A 17,131-nucleotide genomic window follows, 5' to 3' on the forward strand; every position below is an offset into this window, starting at 1 on the left:
CTCTCACACACTCACTCCTATACAGTACAGTATATGCACACACAAGCACTTTCTGCTTGGCTATTTTAATTCAAGTTTAAAATACCCAAACTCTGAAATAAATGTCTCTGTAAAAGCTGGTGTGTAGAATATCACTATCTTGCATGAAAATCTTGTACAATAACGCAATCGGTTGTGAGATTTCAGTGCAGATTAAAGGTTATATGGGCTATATGGAATGAGAATGTTCTTTCATTCTTTGGTTTATTGCTCCCTTTAAAATCTGATTAGATAAAGTCAAACTAGAAACAAGGTTGATTTATCCTGCTGCTCTTAACTTGTCATATGATATTGTTTAAAGAATAAATCCTTTAGAGCAAAGTGACAGGGTTTCCTAAAGTGGAAAATTATAAGTATGATCATGTGCAGAGTGGCAAGATGCAAATGTAATGCAACACAAAGATGCTATCATTTTTATACATATCTACTTTGGTTGCATTAACAACTACAAACATAACAGTTTCCCATCGTGCACTGATCCTGTTCAGACAGCCTGAATTTACTGATTGATTTATTAATTTAAAAATCTCCCCAAAACATTATTGTGGTTTTTGCCTTTGAATCTTTCACTTTCACTGTACAGATTGATGCTCAATGTGTTGAGAGTTTGCCAATACTGTATGTGCATGTTTCAACCAGAGCAGACAAACTAGTGACAAACTTATGCAGCATCCCAACCAGTGAAACCAATCATCATGGCCCAAAAAGCAAACTGTATAAACACAAGTGAAAATTTAAATCTCCAGTGCATATACTCTTGGACTAGACCTGAGTGCAGTGTTGAAACTGATGGATTTTTCATGAGGTAGAGAATGACTCCCACCTTTTTCTGTAGTTTTTTTTTTTTTATCTGTTCTGGACAAAATGAAATTTAAGGCCAGTTTTTACATCTCACCACGTGTCTGTACAGAATATTTATTTTACAATATCATATCGTATCACAATTAAGAATGCTCCTAAAAATGAAACAGGACTTTCATCAGACAAGATGTAAAAACAACAGGAGATTATTCACGCGGCTGTTTCCCTTGGTAACCTCATGTTTTTGGATGCGTACACTGAGAGAAGACTGGTGGGAACAGGCAGTGCTGAAGATGTACTGTTAATAGGAGATTGGTTTACTAATCATAATATTCTTACTATCAGCTATGAAAATGTTTTACCTGTTTCACATGTATCCCCAAATTCTCCACACGTCCTACATTTCATGCAGAACTGGGCAAGGCAAGTTTATTTATGTGCCACATTTTCATACACAAAAGCAATTCAAAGTGCTTAATGCACAGAAATACAGTAGATAAAACCTTAAAATGCATACATAGACAATCATTAGAATGCAAATTAGATTAAAACATTACATGCAAATTAAAAGTAACAATTACATGACCGTGCAAAGTAGCAACATGCAAGTGTAGAAAACTAGTACCTTTGATTTGATTTCAAGCATGTAAAGACAGTTGATATATCAACACACATAATTTTACACATATCCAACAAATGCTAATCCAATATCAATTTGCTTATACCTAGTACATGCTTGAATGGAGTAGGAAGAAGTCAGACTTATCCAGTCCTACCCCATGACATCATCTTACATCATTGGTTTGCAAGCAGTATCTCTACATAAATAATTATCTTCTACACCACACAAGTAATATACTAAAAAAATATAACAGTGTTAACATTCTTACATAATTACATTCTTAAATAATTATCTTCTACACCACACAAGTAATATACTAAAGAATTATTACAAAGTGTTAACATTCATACACCACACCCACAATGTTACACCTGATTAATCGTTACGCCTGTTCTTGCCCATATCTTGATTGACACATACCTTTATATTTATGTGTAAACTCATCAGCTCTATTACTATTTTTTATGTCCACACTTAAATTATTCCATAGTTTTACCCCACTTATGGAAATACAAAATCTTTTTTTGGTTGTACGTATAGCATGAATTTTTAAATTTAACTGACCCCTTAAATTGTATCCCCCTTCCCTTTCATTAAATAGTTTTTGAATTCCACCAGGTAATAAATTGTTCCTGGCTTTATACATAAACACAGCAGTCTTATATCCCACTAAATCGAAAAATTTTAACAATTTAGACTGTATGAAAGCTACATTGGTGTGATCCCTATACCCCATCTTATGCACACTTCTTATCGCTCTTTTTTGTAATATATACAATGGTTGAAGTGAGCTTTTGTATGTATTTCCCCAGTTTTCAACGCCATACTCTAAGTATGGTAGAATCAATGAGGAATACAAAATGCGTAGTGCTTTCCCATCCAAAATATATCTAATCCTTGCCAATATCGATATATTTTTTGCTATTTTGTGCTGAACATATCTGATATGAGATTTCCAGGAGAATTTGTCATCAACTATGACACCTAGAAATTTAATTTCATGTACTCGTTCTATATTAGCTCCCCCAATTTTCAATTGAAGTTCATTATCTAGTCTACGATTCCCAAATACCATAAATTTAGTTTTATCCAAATTCAGAGATACTATATTACTGTCACACCATTTCTTTATCTTCTCAAGTTCCTGTGAAACCCGTCCAGAGAGTTGCTGTAGGTTTTCACCCGATGCCCATATGGTAGTGTCATCAGCAAACAAAACCACTTTCACTAAATCAGAAACCTTGCATATATCATTAATGTATAATATAAATAATTTAGGTCCCAAAACAGAACCCTGAGGCACTCCACATACAATGTCCAGCTCACTCGATTGGTATTCACCCAACTTCACAAATTGACGCCTCTATGACAAATAACTTCTAATCCATTTCAGAACCATTCCTCTGATCCCTTATTTTTCTAACTTGTCCATTAATAATTCATGATTGATTGTGTCAAATGCTTTTTTTAGGTCAATAAATATCCCCATCGTGTACCTTTAGGATACCTGTGGCAAACTGTGGGCGATTAACTGAGAAATGAGTTTCACTGGTGTCTTGTGGGTCTTTGCAGCAGGTTGGTGTTTGGTTGTGCAGGTCTATTATCACTGTACAGCATGAAACAGTATTGTGTTTTAGTTCTGTGTTTAGCTATTGTTGCAGCAGATATAACACACATATTGTGTCAGTCGTGCTTTTTAGATGAGTATGAAGATTTAAATAAGCTGAAAGTGAAGGTTTTCATACAGGTTAAAACATGTTCTGTATGACAGCTCATAAGAATTAATTATTACTTTCTGGCTCAATACAGACTACTTGAAATGGTGTTGTTATGTAATTGTAATTCTATATTTTGCTGCTCCCAACTCATTGTGCCTTTCCTCCCACCTGAAAAAAATCAGACAAATGAGCGAAGTTCACTACAGGGTGAGGGAAGCACCAACTTGTGGTGTCGTTTTTTTGTGCCAGACATCTTCCTGCCTCGAGAATAGAGAACTAAGAGAGCAGCAGGTTGTGCTGAAGACTAGAGTATGTTATGAAACCTCAGACATACTCTGACTATGATTTATTCAAAGAGCACGCCAGATTGTAGCTTATTCTACAAGTAAAACATGTTTGTGGCTGTCACACACAAAAACACACAAACCAACTGATTTCCAAGCAGTGACAGGTGAAAGACAAGGGTCCTATTCAGTGGATTCTCTGAGAAAGAGATAAGACAGAAAAGACAAGACATGACAGTGATGTGCAAGTTTGTGTCCATTCATTTATAACCATGTGTGGATGCATATGGTTTTATTGGGAGTTTTTCTCTGTCTGCCTGTTCATTCATCTGCCCTTTTGTCTCCATATCTGTCAATCTCACTGTGTGCTCTGTGCATCTGTGCTGAATTTGGACAGCATCTGCAGAGTGTTTTCTGTGCACGGTTTGTTTTCCTCTCCTCTGGACTGGAAAGTGTTCCTCTGTCTGAATCTGAGTGCCAGCTCTGTGAAGCTTAATTATGCCCAATGCTGTGAAATCAACTAAACATGCACAATGAGTTGATGCAAATCAAATTCATGACCTTGTGTGGCACGTTCACTCAGTCATTTACTCACCCACTCACTCATTTATCTGGTCTTGCAATAAAGACCCGGGGTTCGCTTTTGTTCCGCTGGCTTTGGTATCAGAGCGTATTTAAAATAGAGATCATTTATTGTTCTTTTAAAAGCCATGATGTAGTTTCCTATTTATTTCCTTATTTGACATGAATAGAATGATTGGAATTGCATTCAATAGCTCCATTTATTTAACTGTTGTAGGTCACTTCAGATATAAGCATCTGCCCGGTTGCATGTAATGTAGTATGAGGTTGTACAGCTGTGCTTGCTGGTTAAAAAGAAAAACAGAATTTAAAAAAAGAACAAATTACATTAAAGACCAATTCACCACCAGGCTTAAAAGCATCATTTCACTACCCTTTCTGCATAATAGTCAGAACCCAGTGTACTGACACATCATGGCACATTTAAACTTCAGCAGCTCCTAGTTGTTCATAAAATGTAATAGCTTGACATTTTGGAAATTTGCTTTCCTGCCAAGAGTTAGATGAGAAAATAAGAGTGGCATTGCTCTTATATCTGTAAGCAAAATATGAAGCTACACACACTAATTAACACATTACTGTATATTTCATCTGTTTAATTCATACAAAAACCAAAGTGTGAAAATGCTTAGGGAAAAATCACTCAACACATCTGGTATCCCCTCACCACCACTGGTGCTCTTGAAAGGTAGAGAACATCAAACCCAGAAAAATATCCACCCTCATCCTTAGGTAGGGTGTGGCACAAAAATCCAATTCAGACACTTGAGTGGATTTTTTGTGCCACATCCAACCTAAGGATTAAAGCTGATCTTTTTCTTGGTTTGGTGTAAAGATGTCTAGTTGTGATTTCATAGGAGGTTATGTGCAGGATTATTTCTTGCTTTAGTTTGTTGACTATATAGAATATGGATGCTGTGACAGCCTCCAGAAGTGAAGCCACCGGGATCGATCGCTCCCCGGTGGCTGGTTGCGGTAAAGGCCATAAATCCCGCCTCCTCCATGTTAATGGATGAGACATGAGCTGAAATGAAAACTCAAAGTACAAATCAGATACGTTTTTCCCAGAAGTCACTTCTGTTGTGTTTAGTAGATATTATCATGCTGATGTGTGTACATGTGGTCATTTTTCTGGTAAGTTTTTTTTTATGTGTTTATGATACATAAAGAGGTGTGCTTCAGTTGATTTTTGATTCGATTTTTGATTCCACTTCTAGTCACTGCTGCGCAGAATCTGCTTGCATAAAGGCAAGATGGCAGCCCCGGTAGTCACAATATTTTGGCTTCAATTTTGCATAGTGGAGGGAAGCGGTGATGCCATGTCCATTGAATATATGTCAGTGGTTTAGCTCAATGACTGTCAAGGTGATGACATGATTCCAGAAAGTCACTGTGCCCAAACAAAGAAGATATGTGTTAACTGGTGAGAGAGATGCTAGAGCTGTACAGTAAGTGGTTTGATATTGTTGGACACAGTCCTTTCCCCCTGTTTCCAGCTAAGCTAAGCTAACCAGTTTCATATTTACTTTTCAGCCATGAGACTGTTATCAATTTTCTCATCTGTCTCTCAACAAGACAGCAAATAAACGCATTTTCCAAAATGCCTATTGACTTATTATGTTGTTAGCTTTCAAAACCCAGAAGAAATAAAAGAAATCCTAAGTTTTCTTTCTGTCAGGCACTGTAACCAGACCTCAGCTGGGGGGGAAGATGTCAATAACTCAGAATACATGGATTTGTTCCACACCCACACATGCTTGGAGGCAGAAACGACACACAAAGAAGCCCGCATTAAAACAAACACACTCATGAAAACACTTAATCACACTCTTGTGCTGCACAGGACACACATCAGTCAGCAGGGAATATTTCTTACCCCAAATATTGTCTTATAATCACACATTTATTTGTGAATGTCAACAAAACACACAGCGATGGACTTCATTTTTGATTTTTTTAGCAAAAGACTGGAAGCATGTTAATCTAGAGACAGCGGGGCAAGGACATATCTAATGCAAAGGAATGCGGTAAAACCAATTTGCTGGCACCCTGTGAAATCTTGCTTAGGTTTGTTTTGTGAACAGTATAAAAGACATGTTGTGTCAGCATTTATTGAGCTGATGTTGTACTTTCTGTTAGTAGAAGAGTTGTCACAATATCAGATTTACTGCAGGATTATTATGATTTAGAAAAATCACGATGACAGTATTACAATATCATGATAATATCACAATGATATTAAGATAAATTCTAAAAACTAACATCATTTGTGCTTATAATTCTTTTATTAATATCATTGCCAGTGATGTTCTTTTATGAATGTGTAGCACATAAAAGAAAAATATATTAGACTATTTTTATAATGGAATAAATGTTTAAATAATTTTTCATGCAAACAAATATTACATTGTTGAAGCATCTTATATGTGAGGATTTTATGTTTCTCTTCAGTTTTACGTGTTGAGGGACTGAATATCTTGAGCTCTGGACTGTTGGCCAGACAACAGAAGCAACTTTTAGACATCATATTGACCTTAAGGAAATTTATTTTTCAAAATGTTTTCAAAATTAAATGACAAAAATACAGAGATTAAATTATAATGAAAATTAATATTAGCCACAGCCCTAAAATCTATTTTTGTCTGTAGTGTCAAACTTCTCCTTCTAACAAAACATCTTCCCTTTGTGTTTCACTGCTGAGCTTGGTGGCTTTGTTATTCACTAAACAGAGTGCCCGACATTTTTTATGTCATTTCTGTCCTTAACTGAAATGACCTGTGAGGTTGGTTGTGTTTTCACCTGGCCATCGCTTTTTTAAAAGTGGGAAAGTCTTCACTCTAAGCTCAGTCTGCTACCAGTAACATTACAGGTCTTTGACTTTGTTCATGTTTTTCATGTTGCTCTCTGAAAAGCCTCTCTGAAGCCCAAGGTCATAATTGAACCATCTTTGCTTTGTTATGTCCTCTGTGATGCTATTACTGGCAACCTGCTGTACTTGTAAAAAGACCAGTTGGTTTTTAATCGCTCAGAATTTAGGTGCGTATATGTTTCTTCTGTTATAAAGCCCAAGGTGGCCATTGTCAATCCCTCACAGGAGCTCACACACACACACACACACACACACACACACTGCAGACACTATTCTTATGAGTTACACACTACACAGAAAATAATAATAGATTATAATAAAAATGGCACTTCTGTAAGATTGGACAGTGAGTGTGAACAGAGGGATTTTGAAAGCTGCTCCTCCCCCTCTGTAACTTGATAGCGTGCAAATGATTCACCTTATTGTTCCCGTGCTGCTTAATAGTCTTCCTACCATCTGTTCAAACTTCAGCCGGCTTGACATCATAGTAGTTTCTTGGCTCAGAGGCTAATGACAGAGTCATGCCAACCTTAGGTAAAACTGTCTTTTCTCTGTGCCTAGATAAGATTTGTATTTCTTCATCAACAGCCTTGCAAACACAGTTGTCCAGGTGCTCTTGACTCTGACAATTTATGGTGCAGTTGTGGTTAGATGCTGTACCACCAGGAGAAAATAGATGTTATTTCAAAAACTTGTTATTTCAGCTGTAATGCTGGAATGTTCTGGAAATAAAGGAAGGGGAGGTGAAGACAGGTTAAATGAAGGCAGAGGAAACTGTGAGACCATGGATGTATGAGCAGAGCAGGACATAATGTAGCAGAGTAAACCCTGTTGCCGATTTGTCCCTGTTTCTAGCTGCAGTACAGCAACAAAAAATAATTTTCCCCCATAGGTCAGCATTATCAAAGACATGCCTGTCCAACTGTTGACAGAATAATGGACTTGCAGGTAACAGAACTAGTTCAAAGTTCAAGTTCAAAGTGTTTATTTTGTAGTAGTTGCCCAGCAACTTTTGATTATATCAAAACCTTGTCCTTTTTTGGGACCTTCTTCATTCAAGCATGAGATAATCTATAAAAATAATGGTAATAAAAATGTTGGTGTAGTGCATATGCAAGGGGAGACCATTTTACAAGAATGAATGGCCACCACTTGGAACACAGTGTCCAGCTGCCATTGTGCATCCAAGAGTGTGGCAGTAACAAAGATTGCTGTAAGAGTGTTTGGGGGAGTGCTGCACCTGGATTAGAGTGAATCAGCATGAGGCCTTCAACGATTTCCTGTGATTTGCAGGGAGCTCAGCGGAAACTTCCTCTCCAGGCTGCAACTGCCAGCAGCATGACATTCCTAGTTTGCAATTGATCTGTGGGATAAACTAACAGCACAAGGGAGATTTATAAACTAAAGGAAAAAGAAACCTTGCATCTTTCTTGTACACAAAGTTTGAGTTTTAAAACATGCTGTTTGCACAGTACAATTACTTTGCACAATTGCTAAACAAATAATGAAGCATGACTGTAAAGAACTCCTGCACCAAAACCTGTGTGTCTGCATGTGTGTGTAATCACACACGGAAGCTTCCTGTTTTGTAGGTGCAGCATGTAGCCTTTGTAGAGCCTGGCTGTGCACAAATACCAAGCTGAGAGTGGCTCTTGAACTTTGAAAATGTCAGCCACTCTGCACAGACAGTATCAGTTCATTCCTGGGTGTCCTCCCAGCCTCCTTCCCTGCACACCATAAAACTTTATTTGTGCTGAGAACGACCTACTGAAATCTTTTGAAGCTGTGACTGGGTTGTGGTCAGGGGACACACAGAGGATACATGCCCTTAGTTCAAACACAAATAGTCTTTTAAAAGTAACCTTGCCAGTTTTGCTCTTAAGACATCTGCACCACTGGACATAGCCAGGGCATCTGAGAAAAGGGTGCAGAGTGGTTAAGGGTGTGGGATGGGTTCAAAGGTCATTACACTGACTGACCAAAACATAGAAACCCCTGTAAAATATAACATAGTCCAATAGAATAGTCTTGTAATAAATAAATACTTGAGGAATTAGATTCAACTCTGCCATATAACATTTCACACAAACTGTTATTTTTGAGGCTGTAGTTAAGAATTATAAAGTAGTTTGACTTTTATTCTCAAGATTAGACTGGAGGGAGCTGTCCGTGGTGCTGTAACGTACTAAGCAGGATTAATAAACACATGTGTCATACCAATACAGTTTACCTTGCACTCCTGCTCATAAACCCTGCTGTGAAAGGGGAAAGCCATCCCTCTCACCCCCCACCCGTCCTCTTCATGCCTCTCTCCCACTGCTTCCCAGATCACGTTCTTCATAGCCAGTCACAGCACTGGGTCTCCCAAGAGGAGCATCCTCCATCATACAGTTTACTGTATGTGCTGTCTTATGGACCTCTGTCGGCTGTGAGTTGTTTACATGTTACTGGCAGCGGGGTGTGATTACTGTACCCCAGGCCTTTTGAGGATACCACTTCAGAGGAATGCTAAATCGACATGTGCATAGTATATGACAACAGTGCTCGATCATTAATTTCACCGTTTTAACACATGCATAGCTCATGGCCACTGAAGGTTTTGCATGAGTGCTACAAAGGGCCTTTTATGCCGGCTCTAATGAGCTCACGGCAGCTCCACATGTGACATTAGCTTTACAATTTTTCTTTTGTATGGTTTTAAATTGGTGCGTGAAGTATCTGTCATGTTTTTATTCTGAATTCTTACCCTCTTTTTGAACAAAGAAGATATTAACTCATGGAACAAAGACCCTATTGGCTCTTCAGTGACATATCAACTTTCTGCAAACTGCAGTTGTTGACTCCTGTCCTTCCTTCATACCCAGCAGCAGTAGCAGCTCTAAATAAAATAATGTTATTGTTGGTCTCCTCTTGTTTCCTTTCATCTTTTTTCTCATGGACAGTCTCGAGGGGGAGTTTAGGAAGCTCTTGAGTGCCCTCATGTGTTCATTAATATTTACATGCTTTCAGATCAGTGTACTGTACAGTATGTGTGTGCCTTTGACATTAGTAAATCAAAACATCTCCAGAAATGTTCACCCCTTGAATCTGAGCTGTGTGTCCCCAAAAAATGTGTTGAGGAGACATAAACATCCAACTAACATGTTCTGTCACGTATCCATTTTTGAGATGAATTTTCTAAAGTATCTGTGTGTGTGCATACATGTATTAGTGATAGCAAGTGTGTGCAGTAGCATATGTGTGTATATGATGCACAAATTACAAAGACATGAATTTACAAATCACCATTTGTCAGAAACAAAGTAACATGAACATTGAAGGCAGTTGTACTGTATGATGTGATGCAACGTTTTTGGGGCTGTGGAACACATATGGAACACAAGTATGACAACATGTTATCTCCTGTCCTTGCAGGAAGTGCTTTGAACCTGACTTGCCGGGCGTTTTTCGGCTACAGCGGCGACGTTAGCCCGCTCATCTACTGGATGAAAGGAGAGAAGTTCATAGAGGACCTCGATGAAGAGAGAGTCCAGGAGAGTGAAATCAAGTAAGAAACACACAGCTGGACTTTAGATCATTTTGCTTCACTTGGCAGTAATGGGGAATTAATAGTAGATGTGATTAAATTCACTGGAAAATATTAAAGGACTATACCAATAGTTTTGCACGTTTCATCCCATTAACTCCAAATTGCGTAAACTGACTGTTTTCTAGTGATTTATTCACTGCCTTCCAAGCAGTTGCCGATATCCATTTATTTTGCTGCAGTATTAACATCATGAAGAAACCTGACACTTGTTTTCGATCATTATTCATTTGTTTTGTCACCTTAATTAAAGCACGTGAAAATAGACTGACTCGTAACACGCTACATTGTGCACAGAAACAATAGAATTGCATACATCACCTACACAGCAAGATCATCATCTCTTATACACCAACACGGAGCATTTGTGTCACTGATAAGGAATGCATAATAACGCAAAATACTATTTAAACTGCAGTGGTGATAGTTCATATTGAGGCTTTATGAAGTGCGGTCAGTTTTACAAAACCAAAGTGTACAGACTCTTTTTAACCTGTAAACATTTGCCTCATTTAAAGATTTAACAGCCATAAACAACAACAACAAGAAACGAAAACCCACTCAGAGTTCTGATCATTGTTACTTTAACGTCACCACACATGGTAATTTGTCCCAAGCCTCATTGTATTTACGAGCTCAGTTGTCATAAAAAAATCAAGCCACAAGACAAAAAAAACTGCAAACCTGTACTATGCACCGAAAAACTGTGACGTTTTGCTGTTTCCTGTATTTAAGAGTTTGCTTCTCTCAAGTGGACCCTCCTACAAAGAGAGCTTTCAAACTGGGCTTTGTGTGCAGCTGCTCTGACAACAGTCTGAAAATAAATACAGGTTTTGAGTTATGCATCACGACGGATTATCTAATATGCAGTTTTAAGTCTTGTAGCTCATACAGTTGTTATGTAAGGTTCATAACATAAACATCTCTTAAAGGAAAACATTCTTTACAACATATTCTGAGAGCTAATTTGTTTTTCTTTTTTGTCCAACTATTTCTCTCAATGGCCAGTTTTTTTTTCTTGTCTCTTCTTTAACTTTCTGTTCCACTACTGTATCTACTGCAGAATGGGATGCACATTTGTTGGTTTATACTCACCACCACAGTGTGACAGCTGTACAAAAAGTCCATGTCCTGCTTTTTTCCCACATACTTGCGCATCTTTTCTAACATTTTCCCTCAAGGTTGAATGTACTAAATGCTATCTTCAAAAAACTGTTTCTGTACCTCGTCCTCTCTTATCTCCTTTCAGTGCACCATTGTACAATATGCCCAACAGGCCTCACGTTCACGCCCCTAAGACATTCAAAACAAGCCCATTTCCATGTCGCTCTTGCTTAAACAAGTCCATTTCCTGGTCCATGTGCATGTTTCCCATTAAAGCTGTTTGGAGAGAGTGCAGCTCTGGGGAGACAGTCCTGTCAGATGGTTAACAACCGCCATTTTTCACACCGCCACCACTATCGCTATCTCCCTCAGTGCACCCACCTATAGCAGCATGCAGATGGGCCGTGGAGAGCTGAGGAGGAAGGGTAGGAGGAGAAGAAGAGGAAAGATTAAGAAATATGGTAGAAGTCACTGAAGAGGAGTGTAAAGAAGACACATCTGTGATAGTGAGTTTGCTTGTGCACTGATATGAACAGGCAACAGAACCAAATCTCATTTTAACCACCACTGCTGCCCAGCTGCCTTCCTTTCTCTCTAACGCTCTCTTCCTCCTTTACTCCCAGACTCCAGGATTCACCCACTCACCAGCTGAGGGGTTGCCTTTTCAGTAATTCATACCAATATTTCATACAGAAGATCAATAATGTGTTTGATCAGCCCCTCCCTGTTGCTGATGCTGCTACCCTAGGCTTGTACATGTCCAGTCAGTGCCTTGCTTTTATTTCCATGGAGGTAGTCAGAGATATGGACCGAACAGTAGCGAGAAAGGATAGGGGAAACTAAACATGAACAAATCTGTGCTTGCCCTGCGGCCAGTTTCCCTGTCAGATGATACAGTGGGCATGTTTCTGAAACTGTTTCTTGTCTTCAGGTTGGCAACAACACACACTTTTAGCTTCATTACTAATGCATCAGCAGCCAAAGTTTTGAGAAGGGCAGTCACACTGTACATTAAGTTCAGAGTTTCTGCAAGCAGTTATTTTCCCAACTCTGGGCCTATTGATTCAGAGTTCATTCTATGGTAGCCCAAACCCATAAATTCTCATTTGCCCCACCGGGACAAGGCTGCTGTTGTTGTTATTATAGCACAGATGACTGGACATTATCATAGCATACAGAGATTAATAAATTAGCAAAACAAATCTGGCTCAGCATAATAAAGATGGTGATTAATTTGTTGTTGGCCCAATTCAGTTGGTGCTGTGCAGGTGTACACTGAACTGGATGTATAAAAGGAATGAATAAGTCAGAAATTGATCACTAAATGAGAACACAGCAGTGTTGCTAATGAAAAAAGGAGAGAATATTGAAAAGAAATAGTGCCTGCAGCAGGCATAGTCTGTGAACATGCTCACAATTTACTCATTCAGCTAACTTTATATCAATAAATTCAATCATCCAAAAGAAAAGTACAGGATTTTACCAAGATTTACACGGAATTCTACAAATCTGATTCACTCCGGAACATCTTGCATAGGATACATAAAGCTCGCTCTTCATCAGAGCTGCTGGTGTGTATGTGTGTTATGAACTGGTATTCAAGACTCATCTGCATCTATGTGCTTCACCTGCACCTACTCTAACTTTAGGTTCTCATCATTTCCATTTGAGGCTCAGGTTGTATGGCAGCGAGCTCTGCTGGCTCATATAGTCTGTTGACTTAACTAAGACCTCACCTTAAATGGGATGGAGGCAAGAGCTTGTTAGGGACATCTGAAGGAGGATGTGGTGGAATATACAGTAAGGTGAGGTTATGGTGATACTTATGTACTTAGCCCAGAGGTGATTTTAGTAAGGAATGGTTCAGCAATTTGGAGAAGGCTTAATAATATTATGACCTAATACTAATACTGTGTACACAGGAGCCAGTGTAGCAGTTGGTCAGTCTGCAGCTCACTGTGCATCTTCTGTGAATTTGTTTGCTTCCATAGTTTTACTGTCAGGAAGAGCACGAATGTGTCGACCATTTAGGGAAAAACATATGTAAAAGGAGTGAAATCTGTGGTCGAGAGGACAAGTTAGAGAGAATTTTGTAGACCGATTCAACAGCCTCCCCTCTCTAGGTGTGATATCACCACTATAGCCACTGAATGTTTCTCTTCATAGAGACCAATGTACAGTGTTTCTCATTTTCAACCATTTTAATAAAGACTCAAACAAAATGCAATCTTTTGAAAAGGATGAATGAAATTCAAAAGTTTAATCTACAGCAGATCAACCTCATCATCAGTGAGTCGTGGGCGTCCATGACCCTGTTGCCAGTTCACCATTTGTCCTTCCTTAGACACTGTTGGTAGGTACCAACCACTGCAGACCAAGAACACCCACCAAAACCTGCAGGGTGGGAGGTGCTCTGTCCCAGTCATCTCACCATCACAGTTTGGCCCTTGTCAAAGCCACTCTGATCCTAATGCTTGCCCATTTTTCCTGCTGCCACCACAAACATTGAGGACTGAATGTTCACCATTGTAACAAGATAATCAGTATTATTCACTTCACCATCAGTGGTCATACTGTTAAGGCTGCTTGGTGTATGAGGAATCCGTGCTGCTCCCGGGCATCGCGGATCCCCCTGTAATAAGTGGCAGACACAGGGCAAAGGAAGAAAGGATAAAAGAGGCTTACGAAACCCGAAAGCAGCCAGTGCCAGGAATGTGGAAATACATATAGGTAGGTGACAGGAAGAGGTTTCTGTTAGAGGCCAGGCCTGCTCCTGAACCTCTGATTTTCATTTTCATATAATGTAAATAGGAGACTTCAAAGTGCCTACCACTCCCTGGAGACATGAATTATTCCCATGCCTTTTTCTCTCAGCCGACCAGCCCCCAACAAACTAAGCTGAAACTACAAATATCATCAGCTCTGTATCAGCCTCTTTACGCAAAGCCCGTGATACACTTTCAATTACTGATGCCAAATCTCCCCAGCAAGCTGTCCTTATGTGCAGTTTATTGGCTTGAAGGCGAGTGAGAAGAGATCTGCTTGAGAGTCATTATCCCCCTACACACTCTAACATACACTTAAAGACATGCTCTTTCCTCTTTTCTTATCCCACTCCTCCCTCTCAACACATAGCCATTATTAACACATAGAGTAGATGATACATATACGTACACACACACACACACACACACACACACACACACACAGAGGTGATTTCTTTCTAATTTGCACTATGTTTTCTCCAAAGTGTCATTTGTGCTGCAGGTGCTGGAAAAGTGGGCTAAGTAGCATGTCTAAGGTATGAGGGAGCATTATCTCCCCACTCCCTCCTCCATCAGGCTCAACCAGCCCAGTGGGGGACACTCATTTACTTTATGGAATATTACTTTCTCTCCTTCTCTCTGTTACCATGGCAGCCGCTATAAAAAGATTTTCCTCTCATCACCATTATTTGATTTTCCCCCACACACACGCAGAGGAAGAACCCTTATTGATTTTCATTCCTCATATGTTTTGAGTCTAGAGAAAGAAATTAACATAGCATGAGGTACTTACAGTAACACAAAAGGGACTTTTTCAAGATTTTTCATTGTGCAGAAACATGTCTGCTTGTGGGCATTTCTATAGCTTAACCCTTATGAACTGTAGCACAGTATGTTTTGTGATTGCTGCAGTCAGGGTCATGACTCTTCCCCTCATATGTTGCTTGCTACTACTGGTATATCCCATCTACTACAAAACCGGCGTTGCAGAGACGCATGCTTCAGTAAGTTTTTATTGTTGTCGTTGTTGTTGCAGGGTGGTCAAAGAGCATCTCGGTGAACAGGAAGTGGCCATTTCCTTGACTATTGACTCTTTAGAGGAGGAGGACCTGGGAAATTATTCCTGTTATGTGGAAAATGGTAATGGTCGTCGCCAAGCAACCGTCCAGCTCTTCAGGCGGGGTAAGGGCTCTTTAACGTAACCTTGAGGAGTTTCAACACCCGGACATCTTGTTTTACTATTATATTTCCTACAACTTGCTTCGAAGCTGAAAAAACCATCTTATTCCTCACTCTGACAGTGTTTATTCAGTATCGGCTTTGTCAAACCCTTCATTAAAGGCATATGACAAAAGATTAAAAGCCTTTCTGCACCATGTTATCATACTAGATGTCTTGAGCAAAGGTTTATACACATTTTCTCAAAATACAGTCTGATATATGTGGTGCTTTTTGGAACTTTGATATTGGAACTACATTAAACAAAGCTTCACTTCACAGCACTGGGTTTGTTACTGACCCATTAGTGTGTGGAAGGTTAATGCTGCTCTTCTGTCTATCTGGTCTGTTTTTCTTTGCTCTTCCAAGTTCCACCCATGCCTCTGTTAACAATGTCTCCATTGCTTGGGTCGTTGCTCTGTACATGTGCCCCAGCAGCTGTGTAGCTATTTTGGCGCTCTAGCATGACTTGTCTGAATCACTTTTCATGCGCTGGTTGTCACCCTACAAAAAGAGGTAATTTGAGACTGTTTAAATGGCAAAGTGGTCCTCAGCTATTCCCAACAGGCCAGTAACTTCAGCATACAATTACATGTTAAGTCGTTATCTGTCTGTCTCCCTGCTTTAATCTCTGTCTCTGTAACTGTCTTTTGTAGACGGCCCAGTTCCATGTGAGTGGTCTTTGTAGACTGCACACAGCTTCATGTAACTCTTCTGAGAGGAAGAATGTTCTTTCTTTCTCATCACATTATTCTCATGTTTATTTCATGTTTCCTCTGCCAGAATGCATCACTCATAAACCCTGCAGCAGGTCTATGAATGTCTCTGCAGGCTGCCTTCCCTCCCATCTCAGAAAAAAAGAGAGGAGAGAGAATAGGCCAAAGTGGTGGTCATTGAAACACAAACGGCAGAGAGGAGAGAGAGTAGGCCAAGGCGAAGTGGTGGTCATTGAAACACAAACGGCTAAGAGTGTGAAAATAATTGGTGTTACATACAGTAGTTAGAAGCACTAAAGTTATGGAGAAGGCTAAGAATTTCACAATCAGAATCAGCTTTATTGGCCTGGTGTGTTGGACACAAGGAATTTGACTCTGGTACAGCGGCTCTCAATGTACATGTACATATCCCCATGCAAGGGGCAAGTAAACAATATACCAACATAAGGCTGTGTAGTATAACAAAATAAACAGTGTAAACAAGCAATAAATAATGCAAACAAAGGAATGTTTATTAGGAAATGAGATAAAAATAGAATAAAAATGAAGTACTTAAAAATAGAAACCTGTACAGATCTGTATAATCTGTACCATATATATTTAGAGGTATTGTCCAGTCATAATGTCGTGGGTTAAGTGTTCATCAGAGTGACGGCTCGGGGGAAGAAACTGTCCCTGTGCCTTGCTGTCTTGGTGCACAGTTACCTGTAGCACCATCCAGAGGGGAGTTCAAACAGATTATGTCCCGGGTGTGAGGGGTCTGCAGTGATCCTCTCCGCCCTCCTTTTGACCCGTGAGGTGTACAGGTCCTCCATGGAGGGCAGGCT

The 17,131-nt window shown here is 39.4% G+C and overlaps 1 protein-coding gene across 1 annotated transcript in view; it reads left to right on the plus strand.

The window, feature by feature from the left end:
* The window catches only part of il1rapl1a (interleukin 1 receptor accessory protein-like 1a), a 92,896-nt gene that overhangs the window by 68,685 nt on the left and 7,080 nt on the right, over positions 1-17,131 (plus strand). The window contains exons 6-7 of the mRNA XM_020609277.1: positions 10,330-10,462; positions 15,407-15,552. Coding sequence (XP_020464933.1) covers positions 10,330-10,462; positions 15,407-15,552 — 279 coding nt within the window. The remainder of the gene's footprint in view (positions 1-10,329; positions 10,463-15,406; positions 15,553-17,131) is intronic.

This window comes from Monopterus albus, unplaced genomic scaffold (genome assembly GCF_001952655.1).
Source record: "Monopterus albus unplaced genomic scaffold, M_albus_1.0 scaffold99.1, whole genome shotgun sequence".
In the NCBI taxonomy this organism is placed as follows: domain Eukaryota; kingdom Metazoa; phylum Chordata; class Actinopteri; order Synbranchiformes; family Synbranchidae; genus Monopterus; species Monopterus albus.